We start from the raw sequence: 23,331 nt of genomic DNA, 5'->3' as shown, positions 1-23,331 counted from the left end.
GCTTGTGGGATATTCAATGAATTGGAAATGTTTTCGAATACATGCTTAAACTTAAATTATGTCTTATTTATCAATTTTTAAAATAAGCAGTAGTTACATTTTTCATGCATTAATGGCTAAGAAATACAAGATGCGTAACCATTTTTACAAGTGTTACTGTTTGTGTGTATGATAAAGGTAATGTGTGTTTTTGGTATTATGAAATAAATGAAACTTGATTGTGTCTTATCCACTGGATAATAAACAAATAAAACATTAAATTAAGTTTATGTTTAAAACAAGTGGGGGACAAAAATATCTGCAAATAGACCTAGACAAAATGCAAAAAAGCAAGAATTAATATTTTATGTCATTTGCTTCTCAGGTAAATGAAAGTTGTTTTAAGAATGTTAAGATATGTTCTCGCTAGGAAACTTACAAAGATGATTTGCAATGTAGCCTGAAATATTGTTAGATGTTTTATATGAGTACATCTAGTCATTACTGATTCACAGCTCACAAGAACATTAAATGACACAGCGTCTTTATTAACATCAATCAGACATCAGAAAACTATTGACACATTATTTAATCAGGATTTAACAAAGGTATTCAACATATTCAGTCAAATTCAAAACTGATTTCCCTGTGGAACTCTAATGTGCTTGCAATGTGTTTTTGACCCAGATTTGTTATTTAGAAATCATTCACAATGCTTTGTCAAACCAGTTTTTACCAGTTTATGTCTCAAAACTAAGGGACAGGGAAGTTATGCTTTTTTGTGAACCATGATGCTAAATAAAACTTGCTAGAAGTTTGGACGAACTTCTGCATTGTTTTTAGCTACGTGAGAGAAGCGAATAATTTTTACTTGGGCTGCACTGATACTGATGTCCCGCCACAGATATTCAGGAGAGAGCAGTTTACTGGGTTTGTTATAAAGGAAATACTTGTTCAAGTGAGACTCCTCATGCCATATGGCCTCAATGGAGTTTGCTGCATCAATGTTCAGCTGTTCCCGGCAGGTTTTTGTGAGATGATGTACATCAGCCAATGAGCCACCAAATGCAGCAGCAGTGTAATAATAATCACCTTCCCCAGCTGGAATGAATGCTTGAGACTCTGGTCTACGCTCATATGTGAATTGATCTCTTGGATAATCAAAGAACCAAGGATGTATCACACCGACCAGACGCCCCAAAGACTCCGCCCCCCAGCGGCCATAGAACTTTGCATCCACGTCCAGGCAGAAAATATAGTCAGCTTCACTGGCCAGTTCGTTCTTTATTAGTTTTTCTAGTATTTCCATCCTGCCCATACTTATGTCCTGCCATCTGTCCATACTCGGAACACTCCGAACTGTCAAATGATGATTTTCACCCATCTTTACTTCAGGAACTGCTCCTGGTTGATCCGTAAACAAGTAGTAATGCACTCGAAATCCAACAAAGTAATGCTCCTCCGCTGACTCCAGAAAATCTTTGAGGAAACGTGTGTATCTGAAAAAGAGTGAGGAACAGATATTGGAGAAAAAAAATTGTGTGTATGCTTTTTCAACATTATAATAATAGAAATATTTCTTCAGTATCAAATCAGCATATTAGAATGATTTCTGTTAGACCATGTAACGCCGAAGACTGGAGTAATGGCTGCTGAAAAAAGTCAAAGTCACCCATTAATAAATGATAGACAGAGAGAAAAATAGTTATTTTGAGAGTTTGAGAAGTAACTTTATTACTTTCCCAAAGCGAAGACAGTGGTCGCTATAGTGATGTTTTGTTGTTTGAAGATAGAGTCAATCAGTGTGGAGTCAAAGGTTCCCTCCCAAACAACTGGGGCTAACCATGGTGTCAAAGAAAAAACGTCTGTCCTGTGTATTAAACACACACACACACACACACACACACACACACAGCGGCGGGTTTTGTGTAGTCTTTATACGTGACACAACAGATGATAATTATCGAACATGTAAAAGATTTTGGAGCATGCATAGAACGAAACTGAGCTACAATTGTATGATCTGTTTGTCTGACTTACACAGTAATTGGACTGGTACGAACTAAAGCAGTTACATGTGACAATTTAATAAAACTAATTATTGTTTTATTCAGACTGAAATTTAATGTTTAATGTTCACATAAACGTATGTACAGTAGGCTACTTACCTAAACCAACTGGAAGTCAGTAAAATGAGCCTGTGAGAGAAGACATAATCAAATAAGCAAAGATCTTTTGGAAATGTGTGTAGACACCCTCACAATCTTTTTAGTAGAAGTATAGGTTTTAAGATTTTCCCTTGTCAATTGTCTGTGGAGGGAGGTGCTGAACCTTCAGGGGATCAAACAAATAAATATTAGCCTATATGCACAGCTCCTATATCATCTTAAATCGAGAAAGAAGGAAATCTATATAAATAAAATATTTACAGAGAATTTAATGATGCTTCAGACTGGTCAGCTGATAAAAAAGGAAAGGCTCTTTTAAAAAGGACTTCCATTCCATTGTGGTGTTGTCTTTAGATTTTGTGTTCAACAATATAATATAACACACAATTTGAGCCTTTAAAACTTTTACATTTTTGGCACATTCCATGAATATTGTACACTTTAGAGTCCATTTCTATCTACATAAAATTACACATAATATTTCAGATGATATTATTTATAGGCTACATACATACATACATACATACACACATGATGGAAAATGACCCACTAGATCAACAGTAGTAGAAAAACAAATGAAATAAATAAAATAAACACTCTGAAAACTCGCTGCTCGCTCATGAGAATACGTGTGTATTTTTACGTAAAGTGTAGTTCTACCATACGTACATTTATTTACGTTTTATACACACAGAAACGTATAATACTGACGTATTTACAGCACTAAAACGTATAAAATGTACGTATTGACAGCACAAAAACGTAATTTATTTACGTATAAACAACTTTACCGACGTACAAATTTGTACATATTCCTATTTAACTTATGCATATTCAAATTGTGGCATTAATGTTTTGACTCTATTGCATTCAATTGTCTTATCAATTAAATTTTCAGTCGCATTTTAACATATAATAACGTTAGGCTACTCATAAATTAACATTTCGCTCTGTTCGTGCCTTCTGCTGCAAACTCGTTTCGGAGGATTCGCCTACATGGTGTTAAACAAAAATACACTTTAAAATCTTAAAAATACCTTCTTTAATCGTTTAACCATCTTGTAATATTTGGTTTATTTACAGTGAGACACAAAAGGCGTTTTCTCCTATAGACCCATAATACACTAAAACACAACATATAAATTCACAAAAGACATACATTTTATTAGCTTGATGTAATCCAAATCTTTAGAATCCATACGTTGTTTGCAAGAAACAGATCCAAATTCAGCCCTTTATCCAGCGATCTTCATCTCCATTCTCAGCAGAGACCGTAACGTCAAATCCCGCGCTCATAGTGAATTCAAATTAAAAAATTGCGCTCGAAGCGTTACGACATGTTTTACGGCAGTGATATCAAACGCTCATTGGCTCTCGCATGCTTCGTCACAGATTACGACATGCAGAGCCGGCCTATACCCATTAGGCGATATAGGCGGTCGCCTAGGGCCCCGCCTTGCAAGAGGGGGCCCCTGAATTTTAGGACTATAATAATTCTTTGATAGATTATATTATTGAGAAGTCGGGTGCGCGCATTTTGACACTTGCATTTCACACTTTAAACACGAAGCATTGCATGGACCTCACTAAACATGATACAGTTCACAAATTTCGAAAAAGATAATAAATACATAACAATAGAATGAATAAAATACGAAAACATAAGAAATATACACAGTAGCGCGTCACACACTAATTTGCATAATACCGCCCGCGATATAGTGGGAGAGTACTCAAGTACCGTAATTATCACAGTATTCACACACACGGATTCCACCACACTTCTCTCCAAAATGCTCACGTTTTAGAAACAAGAGACAATTTTTTATTTATTTATTTGTGGCGCTCTTACTCTTTAGTTAGCCTGACTACGTCAGACCATAGACAGTAAAAGAAATGGACACAGCGACCCCATTGGAACTCAATTGAGACAAGTGAAGCCCATTTTTAGCGATTTTTAGCACTTCCGTTTCTGACGCGCAGACTCAAACTGAGCAAAGCGTTACACGGACCACGTGAGCAACCCGTCTGTCTTCTAGTAGCTGTGCCAAGAGAAATCTGAATCATTCCCTTCCGAATCTTGCAGAGATGGAGAGTGTGAGTAGGAGCTGTCCATGAGCTTGGAGCAGGAGCAACTTTTGCTAGGTATTCTGATGAATTATATTGTCATTTTGCCTCCACGTCCCCCCGATTGCCCGCAAGCTTCTCCTCCCGTCCATACGGTAATCTCTCTACTGTGCGACAGAGAGTCGCGTGGTTATGACGCAATCGTTAGCCTACTTTTACAAAAACTGCTTCTACGGGGCCATAACATAAGCTACAAGTTAATGGAGCATTTTATACATTGTCGTGTTTCTTTAGAAATAAATAATGGACAAATGGAGTCTTCAAACGCCTCAGATGTAAAGTTATTCGCTGTCAAAGTGACGCCAAAATGAATGGGAGTCAATGGGATGCTAACTGCAGGTGAAGTTCTGCTACAAGATGGTGGCACGCGGCCGGCTTCAACTTCCGGTCGACTTCCTTGCCGCCTGCATCAGACTTCCTACTTCCGCTCAATTTCATTTCGCTTCTGTAGTCAGTCTGAGATAGCAGCCTATCTTTCAGTTTTCCAGCGGCCTTCGGACGGCCGGGCCAATCAACGAACAGAGGGCGGGCTGAGAGCCGTGACGTAGATGCTGATTGTACCGTGGATGCGTAGATTTACTTCACATAATCTGCAAAAGTCGTTCACAGCCATGTTTACTCCGGTATTTCGCTCGATGGTTTTGTTTTCGCATCATACATGTGTTTACAGTGGAAGTTAGATGCGGCTGAGCATGCGCATAACACACGCCATAACCAAACGTCATGTGATTGGCTTACGGGTAACCAATGATTTTAAACTTCAGACAAGCGCCCCCCCCGCAAGAAAGAAAACACTTTTCAATTGTGCCATGCCAGACTCTGTCTACAAAGCAAAGCGAAGTAGCAGAGTTTGGTATTACCAGGCTACTCTTTAGTAGCCTAATGCTTAATTTCTTAGGCCTATATTAGGCATTTTGCATGACAGAAAATGTGCTGTCAAAAATAAAATACCAAATATTATAATCTCTATGGTAATATCGACTTAACATATTTGGATTGCCTCTTGTCGGTAATAATGTCACGAAGTCTCGTCAGAGTCGTAGTCATACAGCAATGCTATTTTTATTTAATTGAAATAAGAATAGATGTTAAGCTGTGGTAGAAATGGCATCCAAACACCATCTTTCTGGAGTTGAAAAAAGGAAGAGGAGAATGGTTGAGGAAGAAAGACAAGCTCAAAGTAAAGGTATGTTCTTCTGACTTCTATAAATAGTGCGTTATTTGTTGCTGTATTATTAGTTTACATTATAATAAATGTAACAATGCCCATGATCGCAGACAGACAGACATGGAAAAATTGGGCCACATTCAGCATGTTAAGAATTATCTACCCATGCATTTTGTATAGATTTTTACCCTCTGATGAAGTTATCATAGTTGTTTAAATTAAGGCGGGCCATCTCAGGCCTAGGTGAAGGGTAGGTTGTAAAGAGCACGCAAAATGGCCGTTTTACCCCTTTTGATATGCTAATTATGCAATTAATTTACGTTAACTGTCTCTTTCTGTGCAATTTCTCAACTGAGAATAATGGTCATTAATAATAACTATTATAATTTGAGCAAAATAATCGTGATTATCAGTTTCATTATTATCATGCAGTCCTAACCCACCCCACCCATTCTCCCTCCCCGCTAAAAACAGGTTTCTCCCTGAAGGATTAAAATTTAAGAATATGTTTTAGATCTGCTGATCCTATTTCCTTACATAACATCACATGAAAAACTAAGGTAAATTACACTGTATTGGGCATTCAAGGTGAACATGATGGCATCAATTTACTGATCAGAAGTCAGCTGTAAGTCAGCTGTCTAAACATTGTAATAGTCAGGGGTTAGTTGAACTGTGTGTGAATGTTACATAGTCTTGGGTCTCGTGACCATTTGTTGTTTATACCATTTGGGGGGGGGGGGTACCATTATCTCAGTTGGGGGCAATTGCCTCTATTGTCTTTAGATGATTAGATTTAGTGGTCATTCCTAACTAAGGCTGTGTGCATGGTCAGCACCATTAAGGACAGCCCACTGAAATGCCTATAAGAAACCATGTAAAGTTAAGTTAGTCAGATCATGTTGGAAGTTTCTACAGCCGCGTACAGTGGAGTTCTCAATAAAGAATAACTTCTGTTGAACGCGATCCCGACTGTCTCACTGGTCTCTGCTTCGAACAAAGAAAACTTTACAACAGATGGTGCCTTGTGACCCGGATAGAGTTCCAGCTTCTTCACCTGAATCCAGATTGAAACAGCAAGCTCAACAAAAGATCTGCTTTCCAGACTGCATCTTTTGGAATCCAGAGCGAAACCTCTAGCTTTACAAAGACTGCCAGACTGAATCTTTCCAGCTTTCTCCAGATTGAAAACTTCAAGCTCAAACAAAGATCTGCTTTCCAGACTGCATCTTTTGGAATGCAGAGCGAAACTTCCAGCTGAACAAAGATTTCCAGTCTGAATCTTCTTTTACAACCAAGGGGTTGGTGAGTGCTACTCTATTCAAAAGAACCAATGCAGACCAGTACAAATGTTTTCCTCTGCGCCGTTCAGAGAAGAAGTTAACAAACAGCTGTAGAATTTGGTTAACTAAAGATAAGCCTCTAAAAAGTTTTTCTTTTAGAGATGAAATTTACCCTCTGTTGTTGACAGGGAAGATTAACAGTTACATGTTAATATTGTGTGTATGCTCTTGCTAGAGAAGACCTATCTGTGAGCTAGAGAATTAGCTTTAGAATTAGATTTAGCCTCATGTGCTAATAAGATTGTACCCTCTGTTTGCAAGACAGTAGAGAGAAGTTTTTTTAGTGTTTGTTTGTGGTAACAAAAATTCACAAAATGTTTATGAAAAGTACTAGACAGATTACACCTTTTTGGACAGATAGTGAATTCAAGTCTTTGTTATCAGAGCACATGGACTCAATCGTGACTGAGAAAGTCAGATTGAATTTAACAAAGACATTTAGCATTGATCCAGGCAGAGTTTGGTCAATCGAAGATTGTAAGAAGGTACTAGGAGAAAGTATTCGCAAGAACAGTGTCAAAGGCATTATCTTCTGTCACAGAGAATTCGGTTTAACCCTAGCTACAGAACAGTCTAAGCACAACTCTGAGCTAGAGAAACAGATCAAAGAGCTCCGTGCTAGAATATCTTCGTTGACTAAGAAAGTAAACCGCAGCAAAGATGCAGAAAAAACTGATGTGGAAGAAGTTAGTCAGCCTGATAACAATTATCCTGACTTAAAAGCTTTCGTTGAAACAAATGTAGCCATCCAATCAGTAACTGATCAGCCTGTAGATTCAGTGCAGGTTTGTGGGGCTAGGAGAAGATCTCAGGGAACTGAAAGTGTTACTCCGAACTCTTCTGTTGTCCAAATACAAACGGTTGCCAAAACATCTTTAGGTCCTAAGGATATAGATAGACTCTCCCAGAGTTTACCCTCAGCACGTACAAATTTTTCTGAATTTAGAAGAGCATTGTTCAGCAAAATGCATCTTTACGACATGTCGTTGCCGGAAGTCACACAGCTGATGTCACAAATTCTAACTGAATCTGAATTCAACAATTTTGAGTCTGCTGTTACTTCCGAACTGCAACATGTCAGTAAAGGCGATTTGAGAGAAGGTGTTTTGAAAATCCTAAAGAATATCTTAGGACCCAAAATCGATTGGTCGAGAGTTACTAGCTGTGTACAAGAGAAAGAAGAAACTGTGAATGAATATACTGAGAGGTTCTGTCAGGTAGCGGTAACGTACAGTGGAATAGTGGATGATTCCGAAAGTGTGTTAGCTGACAAAGGAGCTCTAATCCGAATTTGGGCAGATGGTCTTGTAGCTGAGTACAGAACAGCCTTGCCATTCCTAGATATTACGTGGGCTAAAAGAACTCTCAGAAGTAACCTAGAAAGTTTAGCTATTTGGGAAAGGAATTCTGATGTCAAAGAGAGAGTAAGAATTGCAGCAGCATCCATTAAGGTCAACTCAGAGAAGCCAAAGAAACGCAAAAGTCCTAGAGAAGCCAGTTGTTCTTACTGTGGCAAGCACGGACATTTTGGAAAAGAATGTAGAAAGAACAAAAATAACTTAAGACAAGTTAACAATGTTATGCAGCTCTTACTACATTTGTTTGCTACTTTAAAGCAGCCTCTCCCCTCCTCATTAAACTCGTGGGGCAACTTGATAAGATGTTAACCATTTAGGCTGTGATTGCTTAATCTCCCCAGTAACTTACAACAAAGATGACCGATTTATTGACTGTCACAGCCTTTGTTTGGGGGACATTCAGTATACTCACAGCCTTAAAATGTTATACCACAGAAATATTCCAGTCAGACCTCCATGCTCTATATCAGTGGTTCTCAACTCCAGTCCTCGGGACCCACTGCTCTGCACATTTTGTATGTCTCTCTTATCTGACACACTCAGTTCAGTTCATGGAGTCTCTCTTAACGAGCTGATGATCTGATTCAGGTGTGTTAAATAAGGGAGACATACAAAATGTGCAGAGCAGTGGGTCCCGAGGACTGGAGTTGAGAACCACTGCTCTATATGATGTCTATTAAGACTGATGTTTCACTGGAAAATGAAAATGTGCCAATTTTCTCACACACTGTACAGTGTGTACACAACACAGGGACAGAATAGGACACGGTTCAGTGAGGGCCCTGGAAAGAACTGACGCAACAGGCGTCGGGGGCCAATCCAGGGTAAAGACAACCTCATAGGCCTTTCCCCATTTAGTCCATCCTTACCTCACTGGTCCATAGGTGTCAAATCAATTAAGAAATAGGGAAAGAATGAAACGACAACAGTAGACTCTGAAAACGATAGAACCATAGTGTTTAAACTGCTACAACCGTAGTGTTTTGAAGAAATACTGCTCTCTGTTTTTCTGTTTCCTGTCTTACAGTGTGCAGATAAAACTTGATGTCTTTTTCGAGATCCATATGCAACGACCGTCTCATCTGCGTATGAAGCCCCAACCTCAAGAAGACAACCAGACCCACTGCTGAACGAACTATCACAAGAGAAAATGAAAAATACACAACGCAGAGAATTCACGGACCCTAATCGCATGTTCGTTTCTGTGTCAACATGCAATTACAGAAAATCAACACAGAACATGTGCGACTTATGGAAGAATGAAGTCCATGCATGAATACTGCTGGTCTGCCGTTTCTTTGTTTTATTGTGTTACAGGTATGTGTGTATGCCATGATGTCTTCACAAGCAGCATCCTGGTATAAAACATCACCTCAGATTTCCATGAACAAACCTCATGAGGGATGAGTCATCAGAGCGACTCTACGTGACAAATGGACTCTACAGGAAACAGACTTCACAGCTATTCAGGCGCCATGGACTTTCAAGACTTCCACTCTTATGCTACATGGTTTTCTGTGTAATCATGTAGTTTATACGACATTTTACACCCTGCGTCGCAGGTGTCAACAGTTATGGTTTTGAGAAGAACTATGACACTCATGTAAATCAAGGACACAACACAGAATAAGTTATACGTGCCTGTAACTTTTTCAAGTTACTTTTAAGTGTTTAAATTTTTATTTTGTGAGAGTTATTTTAAGAACTCTCAAAGAGGGGACTGAAGGATTAAAATTTAAGAATATGTTTTAGATCTGCTGATCCTATTTCCTTACATAACATCACATGAAAAACTAAGGTAAATTACACTGTATTGGGCATTCAAGGTGAACATGATGGCATCAATTTACTGATCAGAAGTCAGCTGTAAGTCAGCTGTCTAAACATTGTAATAGTCAGGGGTTAGTTGAACTGTGTGTGAATGTTACATAGTCTTGGGTCTCGTGACCATTTGTTGTTTATACCATTTGGGGGGGGGGGGGGGGGGGGGGGGGGTACCATTATCTCAGTTGGGGGCAATTGCCTCTATTGTCTTTAGATGATTAGATTTAGTGGTCATTCCTAACTAAGGCTGTGTGCATGGTCAGCACCATTAAGGACAGCCCACTGAAATGCCTATAAGAAACCATGTAAAGTTAAGTTAGTCAGATCATGTTGGACGTTTCTACAGCCGCGTACAGAGGAGTTCTCAATAAAGAATAACTTCTGTTGAACGCGATCCCAACTGTCTCACTGGTCTCTGCTTCGATGAAAGAAAACTTTACAACATCCCTCTTTCCAAATTCATATTAAAACCCCATGCAAACCGTATGCAAAACATTGTTGTTATTGTGATCATCATAAAGGCCTTAAGCTGAAATGTAGTACTTAATTTCTAGTCATAATTGTAACAATATCTTATGCATTTACAATCTATAGCCTATTTTTTTTAAATATATATATATATATAATATATATATAAGCTCCATTAGTAACAATGTATTTAACTTTCAGCAGGAACCTATTGCCTTTTAATACCTGGCTTAAAAGGCAATAGGTTCCTGCTGAAAGTAAAATACATTGTTACTAATGGAGCTTATACATATATATATATATATATATATATATATATATATAAAAAAAATAGGCTATAGATTGCTCAATATGTAAGTGTATAAAAGTGTAACATTCAACGTACATATGGAAAAACACTAAGAAACTAAGAAATTTCAGCAAAGCCCCTAGTACATAAAAGACAGAAAGCACATATAAAAAATAAAGCATATAAAATAAAGCATAAATTAAAGGTGTTTTTGTAAATGCATAAGATACTGTTACAATTATGACTAGAAATTAAGTACTACATTTCAGCTTAAGGCCTTTATGATGATCACAATAACAACAATGTTTTGCATACGGTTTGCATGGGGTTTTAATATGAATTTGGAAAGAGGGAGAAACCTGTTTTTAGCGGGGAGGGAGAATGGGTGGGGTGGGTTAGGACTGCATGATAATAATGAAACTGATAATCACGATTATTTTGCTCAAATTATAATAGTTATTATTAATGACCATTATTCTCAGTTGAGAAATTGCACAGAAAGAGACAGTTAACGTAAATTAATTGCATAATTAGCATATCAAAAGGGGTAAAACGGCCATTTTGCGTGCTCTTTACAACCTACCCTTCACCTAGGCCTGAGATGGCCCGCCTTAATTTAAACAACTACGATAACTTCATCAGAGGGTAAAAATCTATACAAAATGCATGGGTAGATAATTCTTAACATGCTGAATGTGGCCCAATTTTTCCATGTCTGCGATCATGGGCATTGTTACATTTATTATGACCGCCGCTAGCGTAGCTAGCGAAAGCGGTCATATAGGGATTGTCAAAGTTTTTTTTTTTTTTTTTTTTCGTCATCTACTGAATTTTTCGTCAACGATACCAGGGACACCGAAACACCGGGGAACATGAAATTTGGTGGGCATGTAGCCCCACTAGACTTTTACGGAAAAATTTCGTTTGGTCCCCGGGGGCCACTCCCCCCCCCCGCGCTGGGCCCCCCCAAACCCAAAAAATGCAGTTTTTCCTAAATAACTACCTGAACCGTGGCACCGAGGATGAAGAAATTTTTATGGTATGTTGGTCTTAAGGGCCCACATCAACCTAGCCCATAATCGATTGTCAAAGTTTTTTTTTGTTTTTTTTTCGTCATCTACTGAATTTTTTCGTCAACGATACCAGGGACACCGAAACACCGGGGAACATGAAATTTGGTGGGCATGTAGCCCCACTAGACTTTTACGGAAAAATTTCGTTTGGTCCCCGACGGCCACTCCCCCCCCCGCGCTGGGCCCCCCCAAACCCAAAAAATGCAGTTTTTCCTAAATAACTACCTGAACCGTGGCACCGAGGATGAAGAAATTTTTATGGTATGTTGCTCTTAAGGGCCCACATCAACCTAGCCCATAATCACTCATTTGTGATTTGCGCCCCTCCCATAAAAAATGAAAATGCAATATTATTCTGCTTTAATCGCCCCTATCTTCAGTTGAGATGTTCAGAACTGCACCATATTTCATGTGTATGATTAACTTGACATCCTCTGGGGGTATGCTAAGTTTCGTAGAATTTCATCCATGGGGGGGTATAAAATAAATTCATTTATGTGCACATTTAGTGACTGTACACTCATCGGCCTGTAGATGGTGGTGTTGAGCGAAGGGTTGCTGGTTTAGGATGATACTGTCACTAAGGTTGCCAACTGTCCCGAATTAGGCGGGACGTCCCGCATTTTGGGCCTAATTTATTTGTCCCTTGCGTGACCTCCCGTGTCCCGTTTTTTGACAAGCTGATAAACCACTGACTGATACAACAGCAACAGCAGCAGTGCTGACCACGACACTTGAGAATGATCACCGACACCTGTCATCATCCAATCACAGCTTTTTTTAATCACTGTTTTGAGACAAATCATTGTTTGATTTGCGAACATCCTCTGCCGTCTGGTCGCTTCCGCTTCAAGCCGGACTCGTCTCGCGCTAACGGTAATTTCCTTTCACTGTCCACGTTTTGATTTCGGCTAATCAATTTTGGCGAATGCAAACAATGTGATTATTGTTCATGAGTCTAACATCCAGCCACGCAAGAAAACATGTAATCTACCTGAGGGAATAATATGCTCAAAAAACATTTCTGATTATTATTAAAGCTGCCGTCGGCAACATTTTTTTGATCATATTCAGTGAAATCGACACTATAATCCGACAGAACAACATAAATAAGGTGGTTTTAGAAAAAAAAACGAGCTTCTAACTCCACCTGGAGCGTGTTATTTGTTTTGCAAAAATCCACCGCTCCCGCTTCATCAGGTCCAATCAGCGCAGGGGGGTGTGAGATCTGACTGTCAATCACAGGTCATGCACACCACAGATCCCCTCTCCCTCGCGCAGACGCGCACGTTACAATATCACATGCACACGACACGCCTGAAGTTCGCCTGAAGATTGTACGAAGCGTGATGGCGGAGAGAAAATCTACTAACAAGCTTCCAATTCCTCGGTTATTGCTATCTATGGATAGATTAGCCAGGGCAGCCTACATCCGAGTCCATGGTGTTGATCGATGCTGAAGAGACGCGCGCGTTCACAGAAAATCAGGTACACACGCACTGACGAACACGACCTCTATGAGCGGGTGCTCGTTGGTAGTGGGGGAGGGGCATGAGAGTTGTAAACATTTAAAATTTTGGCTAAGTCGACCCAATCTGCCAGACTTGCCGACTGCAGCTTTAATGTTTTAAAGCTTTTAGAAAGTACATAGAAAGCTTTTGTAACATTATCTTAACTGACACTTTTGATTAATGTAATGCATCCTTGCTGAATAAAAGTAGACAATTACTTTCTTTATTTTTTTTTCCAAAAAATAATCTTACTAACCCCAAACTTTTGAACTGTAAGCCTAGTGTATAATGTTAAAAAAGCTTTCTATTTTAGATAAATGCTGTTATTTTGAACTATGGTTTGTTTGTAATGTGACTTTTTTCATGTATGACATTAAAATTATTTTTAGAATTAAATACATAAATAGGTTAAGCAATACAAATGTGTTTATGTCTGATAACCTTTTAAACACAAACTTAACTGCAGACACTGAAATGACGTACACTGTGTGATACAGTACAAATATTTTGAGTGTCCCTCATTTTCCTATAAATAACCACGATTGTCCCGCATTTTCCTTTTCTGAAGTTGGCAACCCTAACTGTCACACACACACATGCAGGAATACAAACAAACGCAAGCATGCACACACACTGACATCCACACGCACAGACACACACCCATACACACACACATACAAATCCACATGCACAGACACACACACAAACACACACGCGCACACACATGTACGCACGCATACATACACGGCACGCACAGACACACACACACACAGACACACACATACACAAACACACACACATACACACAAACACACACAGACAGACATGCACATACTACTACTTTTTTTAGGTATATACATAAACACGCAATACAGCCAAATTGCTCCACGTCATTTCTTTTTGTGGAAAGCCAGTGCAGGCCTGAGCGGCGGTCATATTTTGTACCGCCATGCGGTACATCTAGTTATAATGTAAACTAATAATACAGCAACAAATAACGCTTATAGAAGTCAGAAGAACATACCTTTACTTTGAGCTTGTCTTTCTTCCTCAACCATTCTCCTCTTCCTTTTTTCAGCTCCAGAAAGATTGTGTTTGGATGCCATTTCTACCACAGCTTAACATCTATTCTTATTTCAATTAAATAAAAATAGCATTGCTGTATGACTACGACTCTGACGAGACTTCGTGACATTATTACCAACAAGAGGCAATCCAAATATGTTAAGTCGATATTACCATAGAGATTATAATATTTGGTATTTTATTTTTGACAGCACATTTTCTGTCATGCAAAATGCCTAATATAGGCCTAAGAAATTAAGCATTAGGCTACTAAAGAGTAAGAGCGCCACAAATAAATAAATAAAAAATTGTCTCTTGTTTCTAAAATGTGAGCATTTTGGAGAGAAGTGTGGTGGAATCCGTGTGTGTGAATACTGTGATAATTACGGTACTCGAGTACTCTCCCACTATATCGCGGGCGGTATTATGCAAATTAGTGTGTGACGCGCTACTGTGTATATTTCTTATGTTTTCGTATTTTATTCATTCTATTGTTATGTATTTATTATCTTTTTCGAAATTTGTGAACTGTATCATGTTTAGTGAGGTCCATGCAATGCTTCGTGTTTAAAGTGTGAAATGCAAGTGTCAAAATGCGCGCACCCGACTTCTCAATAATATAATCTATCAAAGAATTATTATAGTCCTAAAATTCAGGGGCCCCCTCTTGCAAGGCGGGGCCCTAGGCGACCGCCTATATCGCCTAATGGGTATAGGCCGACTCTGCATGTCGCAATCTGTGACGAAGCATGCGAGAGAGCCAATGAGCGTTTGATATCACTGCCATAAAACATGTCGTAACGCTTCGAGCGCAATTTTTTAATTTGAATTCACTACGAGCGCGGGATTTGACGTTACAGTCTCTGCTGATAATGGAGATGAAGATCGCTGGATAAAGGGCTGAATTTGGATCTGTTTCTTGCAAACAACGTGGATTCTAAAGATTTGGATTACATCAAGCTAATAAAATGTATGTCTTTTGTGAATTTATATGTTGTGTTTTAGTGTATTATGGGTCTATAGGAGAAAACGCCTTTTGTGTCTCACTGTAAATAAACCAAATATTACAAGATGGTTAAACGATTAAAGAAGGTATTTTTAAGATTTTAAAGTGTATTTTTGTTTAACACCATGTAGGCGAGTCCTCCGAAACGAGTTTGCAGCAGAAGGCACGAACAGAGCGAAATGTTAATTTATGAGTAGCCTAACGTTATTAAATTATTGGTTCCGTTTTTGTATTTTCTGAGAAACCTGAAAAAATGACTTGGGCAATTATTTTAGGAAGGTGACGATATGTTAAAATGCGACTGAAAATTTAATTGATAAGACAATTGAATGCAATAGAGTCAAAACATTAATGCCACGATTTGAATATGCATAAGTTAAATAGGAATATGTACAAATTTGTACGTCGGTAAAGTTGTTTATACGTAAATAAATTACGTTTTTGTGCTGTCAATACGTACATTTTATACGTTTTAGTGCTGTAAATACGTCAGTATTATACGTTTCTGTGTGTATAAAATGTAAATAAATGTACGTATGGTAGAACTACACTTTACGTAAAAATACACACGTATTCTCATGAGATCACGTTGCAACACTGACGTATTTACAGCACTAAAACGTATAAAATGTACGTATTGACAGCACAAAAACGTAATTTATTTACGTATAAACAACTTTACCGACGTACAAATTTGTACATATTCCTATTTAACTTATGCATATTCAAATCGTGGCATTAATGTTTTGAATCTATTGCATTCAATTGTCTTATCAATTAAATTTTCAGTCGCATTTTAACATATAATAACGTTAGGCTACTCATAAATTAACATTTCGCTCTGTTCGTGCCTTCTGCTGCAAACTCGTTTCGGAGGATTCGCCTACATGGTGTTAAACAAAAATACACTTTAAAATCTTAAAAATACCTTCTTTAATCGTTTAACCATCTTGTAATATTTGGTTTATTTACAGTGAGACACAAAAGGCGTTTTCTCCTATAGACCCATAATACACTAAAACACAACATATAAATTCACAAAAGACATACATTTTATTAGCTTGATGTAATCCAAATCTTTAGAATCCATACGTTGTTTGCAAGAAACAGATCCAAATTCAGCCCTTTATCCAGCGATCTTCATCTCCATTCTCAGTCAGCAGAGACCGTAACGTCAAATCCCGCGCTCATAGTGAATTCAAATTAAAAAATTGCGCTCGAAGCGTTACGACATGTTTTACGGCAGTGATATCAAACGCTCATTGGCTCTCGCATGCTTCGTCACAGATTGCGACATGCAGAGCCGGCCTATACCCATTAGGCGATATAGGCGGTCGCCTAGGGCCCCGCCTTGCAAGAGGATCTGAATTTTAGGACTATAATAATTCTTTGATAGATTATATTATTGAGAAGTCGGGTGCGCGCATTTTGACACTTGCATTTCACACTTTAAACACGAAGCATTGCATGGACCTCACTAAACATGATACAGTTCACAAATTTCGAAAAAGATAATAAATACATAACAATAGAATGAATAAAATACGAAAACATAAGAAATATACACAGTAGCGCGTCACACACTAATTTGCATAATACCGCCCGCGATATAGTGGGAGAGTACTCGGAGTACCGTAATTATCACAGTATTCACACACACGGATTCCACCACACTTCTCTCCAAAATGCTCACGTTTTAGAAACAAGAGACAATTTTTTATTTTTTTATTTGTGGCACTCTTACTCTCTAGTAGCCTAATGCTTAATTTCTTAGGCCTATATTAGGCATTTTGCATGACAGAAAATGTGCTGTCACAAATAAAATACCAAATATTATAATCTCTATGGTAATATCGACTTAACATATTTGGATTGCCTCTTGTCTGTAATAATGTCACGAAGTCTCGTCAGAGTCGTAGTCATACAGCAATGCTATTTTTATTTAATTGAAATAAGAATAGATGTTAAGCTGTGGTAGAAATGGCATCCAAACACCATCTTTCTGGAGCTGAAAAAAGGAAGAGGAGAATGGTTGAGGAAGAAAGACAAGCTCAAAGTAAAGGTATGTTCTTCTGACTTCTATAAATAGTGCGTTATTTGTTGCTGTATTATTAGTTTACATTATAATAAATGTAACAATGCCCATGATCGCAGACAGACATGGAAAAATTGGGCCACATTCAGCATGTTAAGAATTATCTAGTATCTACCCATGCATTTTGTATAGATTTTTACCCTCTGATGAAGTTATAGTAGTTGTTTAAATTAAGGCGGGCCATCTCAGGCCTAGGTGAAGGGTAGGTTGTAAAGAGCACGCAAAATGGCCGTTTTACCCCTTTTGATATGCTAATTATGTAATTAATTTACGTTAACTTAACATGATTTTTTTATTTTTGTTATTTTTTTTTTTAATAAAATTTTGTATGTATGTGAGGTTTGAAGCTACTTAAATTGCCCTGTAAAGGGATAAATAAAGAATAAAGATTTTACTACTAACTGTCTCTTTCTGTGCAATTTCTCAACTGAGAATAATGGTCATTAATAATAACTATTATAATTTGAGCAAAATAATCGTGATTATCAGTTTCATTATTATCATGCAGTCCTAACCCACCCCACCCATTCTCCCTCCCCGCTAAAAACAGGTTTCTCCCTCTTTCCAAATTCATATTAAAACCCCATGCAAACCGTATGCAAAACATTGTTGTTATTGTGATCATCATAAAGGCCTTAAGCTGAAATGTAGTACTTAATTTCTAGTCATAATTGTAACAGTATCTTATGCATTTACAAAAACACCTTTAATTTATGCTTTATTTTATATGCTTTATTTTTTATATGTGCTTTCTGTCTTTTATGTACTAGGGGCTTTGCTGAAATTTCTTAGTTTCTTAGTGTTTTTTCATATGTACGTTGAATGTTACACTTTTATACACTTACATATTGACCAATCTATAGCCTATTTAAAAAAATAAAAAAATAAAAAAATAAATATATATATATATATATATATATATATATATATATATTTATATTATGTACAATTCATACATTTTATTTCATTTATTTGAGTTTCATACATTTTATTTCATTTATTTGAGTTTCATGTAAATATTTTTTCATATGTATGTTAATACACATTTACAAACTTAAATATTGAAATTGTCGTCTCATGTGCTTTCTCTTCCTTCATAAAATTGTTATGAGAGTTTTTTACTCCAGTGGGGCCAATTTTCATGATCTTGCCTAAGGCCCCACAACCCCACAGGCCGGCACTGGCGACATGCCGTGTTTAAGTTGGTGTGCTACATTGGAAATGGAGAAGCGCGCGCGCCTTCACAGAGCGAAGCGAACAGCGAACCGAAACCGGATTAACATTTTCATGAATTAATAACTTAAATTCTGTTCTGTAACGTTACCTCATACAAAACTATTATATACTGCCAGAGAGGACTGCGACACATCGTCATGTGAACGACTTTTGGTACCGGTTTTGACATTTTAAAACTGCTGGGTTGTGTTAACCCAATTTTGGGTCAAATATGGTCTCACCCAACGTTGGGTTAAAAAATGCAATTTAAAAATGGACAAATTGCATTTTGGACAAAATCAAAAATGGACAAAAATGCAATTTAAAAATGGACAAATTGCATTGGTTACATTAAAAATGTAAACCAACGGCTGGGTTTGTCCATTTTTAAATTGAATTTTTAACCCAACGTTGGGTGAGACCATATTTGACCCAAAATTGGGTTAACACAACCCAGCAGTTTTTAGAGTGAATAAATAAATTATTGTGATTATACGTGTCTGTCTGTCTGTTGTTTTTCTTTATAATTGTAGCCTAACTTTACGTAGTTTTAAGAAATTGTTAGGTTTAGGGGTAGGGGTAGGATTAGTGGCTCAAACTATTTTTGAATGCTTTATTGTTAATAAAACTGCCATTTCCCTACACATATCTGTCCATTCCCAGACAGCAACATAGTGTCTGCCCAGATCCAGCCCACATCTGGGCCGTGTGGAATCCACATGTACCAGATGTGGGCCGGATGTGGGCCGACACTATGTTGCTGTCTGGGTTACGTTTTATCCTTTTAATATTGTCAATAAAATGGGTATGTTTAGGTGTGGGAGTAGGGTTAAGTGATCTTACATTTATAATCTATAAAAAGGTAAAAAGGAAATTATACAGATCTTTATGATATGAAATATTCGTAAATAGTTTACATTTTTTAGCTGTAAAAACGTAATAATGTTACGTTTAAACGTTGCAGATGCGTCCATATAATACGTTTCAGCATACATCCAAACGTACAAAAAAGTACGTTTTCTATCTTTGAAAATTACGTATTAATACCTACGTATTAACAATGAGACCAGGCTGTGGCTTTATAAAGCATATTTGTTTTATTTGACTTTACTGAATAATTTTTACTTAAGAGCATCCACACTTTCTCATTAAACACACCTATGAATGTCTTTTCAAATGTTCCATAATTTTGTCAATTGTTCATATATTTGGTTTCCCAAATACACAAATATGGACAACACAGGCATTTAGGGCTGGGTACCGAGTTCGATACTTTTTAGGTACCGACCGAATTGCCTCGATACTATCAAGTATCGAAAAATGACTTGTTTTTCGGTACCCGATTTCGATACCTAAGGGGTTAACTCGTCAACGTCAGTGCTCAAACAAATATGAAATGCACAACGACACGCCTAAAGTCGCTCACGCACATACACGCAAACTCTACACACACGAGACGCGAGGAACTCTCTGCGCACATACTCATATGAGACGCGCGCACGCACACAAACTGTCCACGCACATTCTCATATGAGACGCGAGCACACACACACAAACTCGCGCACATACTCAATGAGACGCGAGCACACACACTCACAATACCCTAAAGATGTGGAAAAGTCGGTCAAAAGTGTGGCTACATTTCTCCAGGCTCGATGCCAGCAGTGCGCGATGCAGTATTTGCGGTAAAATAATTGCTGCAAAGACGGTACCGCGACAGATATGATGAAGCCCTTGACAGTGCACGGAGTAAACATAAGAGCAGAAAGTTGCTCCGTCTTTGACTGGTAAATGAAGAGATACCTTGTTGATCACTCTGACAGTGTTTATATTGCAATAATGACCTACTGAATGTACACTGCCGTTCAAAAATGTGTTGGTCAGAATTTTTTTTCCAGTAAGGATGCATTAAAGTGATCAAAAATGACCTTAAAACATGTGTAATGTTACAAAAGATTTCTGTTTCAAATAAATTCTGTTCTTTTGAATTTTTTATTCATCAAAGAATCATGAAAAAATGTATCATAGTTTCCAAAAACTGTTTTCATATTTCTGAAGGATCATGTGACACTGAAGTAATGTTTTTGAAAATTCAGCTTTGACAACACAGGAATAAATGACATTTTGAAATATATTCAAATAAGATTTTAAATTGTAATACTATTCCACAATATTACAAGTTTTACTGTATTTTTGATCAAACAAATTCAGCTTTGGTGAGCATGAGCTCTTTATAAAAAAATATTTTGTACCTTATGTATATGTATAAGGAATATTTTGTTCCTTTGTGCTTTTTTTGTTCCTTTGTGCACTGACTAAGGAGCATGAGTCAAACTGAAAAAATAAAACCAAAGTTTTTCTGAGGTAATGTGTTATGTAATCTTGTTAAAATGGATTTCATAAGATTGGTATCGAAAAAAGTATCGTTCAGGAACCGGTATCGAAATCAAGGTATCGGTATTGGTATCGAAATTTTTTGAACGATACCCAGCCCTACAGGCATTAAAGTTTAATTGGAAAAATGTTTGCATTCTTTTGAAAGACCTGCATTCAGTAATAAATAATTACTGGGTTTGTGTTTGTTTAAGGAGATCTGAGCTTAAACCAGTCTGTAGAAAACACATTTTCTCTCAGTGATCAACTAACAACTAACTATCAAGCAATCTTTTAAAAAGAAAAAATGCAAAATGCTTTAAGTATTATTTATAAACGTCAAATTGTGTTAGTCACTAATGTCACTACAAAAGTATGACAATTACATTTAGTAAATAGATTGAAAACAAGTGTGAGAATATCAGCAACAGATTTTCAAAAATATTTTACATACCCACTCAGTGATAAGCCAACACACATGCCAAAAAGGAAGAAATGAACACTCTGACGGAGTCGCATTATTGGCGTATCATGCAGCTGTGTCTTGTGTCTTTATTCACTTGATGGATTGAACTGGAAAATGAGAGTGAAAATATCTGACAAGATGAGTTTGTTGTAATCTGAATGTCAAAAAAAAGCCTGGCTAAGGTGGAGCTTTACAAACACAGCTACGTTATTCAAAACAGACATAATGCAACAGCCAATGACTGTTCAGCATACTTCAGCACATCCTGCTTTTAAGCATGTTTCTGCATTCATGCAGTACAGAGTACAAAGTAGGTATCTATCGCAAAGTTTAAGAACTGGTTCTGTGTACTGTTTCAAACGACTTGGGACTAAATTGGCCCATTTTTAGCATATAAAATACTTTAAGTGTATAGTAGGCTAGTTAGTTAATTTTTAGTACACAAATAAAAGAAAAAGTTTTTCATTTGTACTGCAACTATTATACTTCAAGTGAACTTATTGATAGTTTACTAGTAAAATACTTAAAGCACATTTTTTAGTTTCTTCTGCTGAACAAAAAGGAAGATATTTAGAAGAATGTCAGTAACCAGACAGTTTCTGGTCCCATTGACTTCCATAGTACACTGAAAAAATGGCAATGGGCAGATTGTTGAATTTGCACAAATGCATTTCGTATTTCCTACATGATTATTTTATGTTTCTCATCTAAACATATTTTAGTCTTGTGCCATTCATTTAATGCTGAAGGATGTTCAACCTTTTAGAAATAATCATGTTTAAATTAAAGAAATTAGTTATGTTTTCTCTGGAAACTCCGCCCCCTGCGAACACTCAAAGGAAAAACAGTTAACTGCTCTGCTGTTGCCTGCTGGCCAGTCCGCCATTTTCTCTCTCGCTTTGGAAGGTGGAAGCTGCAAGTTATCGTGGTGGAACGCTAAAGCCTGAAGGTAGTGATGGCAAAATGAGGCTTCCTGAACCACTGAGACCTCGCAGGCCATTGCTTCAGCTAAAGGTTCATTACTCGAAGCTTCATTCATCATTGCTCACTAGTGACACCTAGCGACTGTGCAAAGAAATAGCAGACAAAAAATGTATTCATTCTGAACCAGTGTCGCGCCCTCCCTAATTTTATAAAAATGCTTTTATAAATAAAAATATTTATTTGTAATGTAAATATATTTATATTTAAATGTATATTTTATAAAAATATTTTTATAAATAAAAAATATGTATTTATTTATTTTGTACTCACTGTTGATGTTTGTAACCTTTCATTTGCAATAATAAAAAGACATGATCAGACATTTGTCCATTACTGTGTATAATATAAAATATGTATCTTTCTCTGTCTGAATTTACTTGTCCAGAGTAACACACACAGTTCATTAATTATTCATAAATTGTTTGGATAGGGACAGTATGAACAACAACAGTGACACTGTTGAGTGCAGTGCTTATGTTAGAGGGAGTGTAATAAAGTACATTTATTAATTTAACAGATTATAGATAACAGATTAAAGTAAACTGCAACAGAATAGTCCGGAAGGAAGGAAAATAAAAATAGATTTTTTTATTGAGAAACAGAATTATTTCAAGTGTGTTGGGGTTTAGATGATTCCTCTTCTTGGACAAAATCTCTCTAGCCTTGGAAAAGATCCTTTCACAAGGAACAGAGGATGAAGGGGAATGTAAAAATGGCAGTGGTAGGCTACAAATGAGGAAACTGATGCTTCTGTTGAGCCCAGACAGGGGAGGATTCCCTCTTTCTTGCTGGCTCCATTACCAGGAAAAAGGAAGAGTC

General features: G+C 37.3%; 2 protein-coding genes across 3 annotated transcripts in view; both read right to left on the bottom strand.

The window, feature by feature from the left end:
• Positions 1-23,331, bottom strand: part of LOC311072953 (uncharacterized protein) — a 100,699-nt gene that overhangs the window by 40,661 nt on the left and 36,707 nt on the right. The window lies entirely within an intron of this gene.
• LOC311072967 (histo-blood group ABO system transferase-like) lies at positions 446-21,692 on the bottom strand. 2 transcript variants are annotated; one of them, XM_084098350.1, is made up of 4 exons: positions 21,517-21,691; positions 2,148-2,177; positions 1,718-1,849; positions 446-1,478 (listed from the first exon to the last, which is right to left on the bottom strand). In XM_084098350.1, the coding sequence occupies exons 1-4, from the start codon at positions 21,579-21,581 to the stop codon at positions 788-790; spliced, it is 918 nt and encodes a 305-aa protein (XP_083954476.1). In that variant the 5' UTR covers positions 21,582-21,691; the 3' UTR covers positions 446-787. The 2 variants fall into 2 exon arrangements, with proteins under 2 accessions (XP_083954476.1, XP_083954477.1); XM_084098351.1 differs by lacking the exons at positions 1,718-1,849; positions 2,148-2,177 and having other exon boundaries at positions 21,517-21,692.

The sequence above is a fragment of the Abramis brama genome (assembly GCF_963993115.1).
Source record: "Abramis brama genome assembly, chromosome: 22".
In the NCBI taxonomy this organism is placed as follows: domain Eukaryota; kingdom Metazoa; phylum Chordata; class Actinopteri; order Cypriniformes; family Leuciscidae; genus Abramis; species Abramis brama.
This window is presented reverse-complemented; position numbering and strand designations above follow the sequence as displayed.

What these genes read in the sequence shown, in the direction of transcription:
- LOC311072967 (XM_084098350.1), bottom strand. Translation starts at nt 21,581, where the DNA reads ATGCGACTCCGTCAGAGTGTTCATTTCTTCCTTTTTGGCATGTGTGTT. An exon ending in GTTGGCTTATCACTGAGTGG is followed by an intron (nt 2,178 to 21,516) that starts GTATGTAAAATA and finishes CTTCTCTCACAG; the next exon opens with GCTCATTTTACTGACTTCCA. An exon ending in ACTGTCTTCGCTTTGGGAAA is followed by an intron (nt 1,479 to 1,717) that starts GTAATAAAGTTA and finishes ACTCTTTTTCAG; the next exon opens with ATACACACGTTTCCTCAAAG.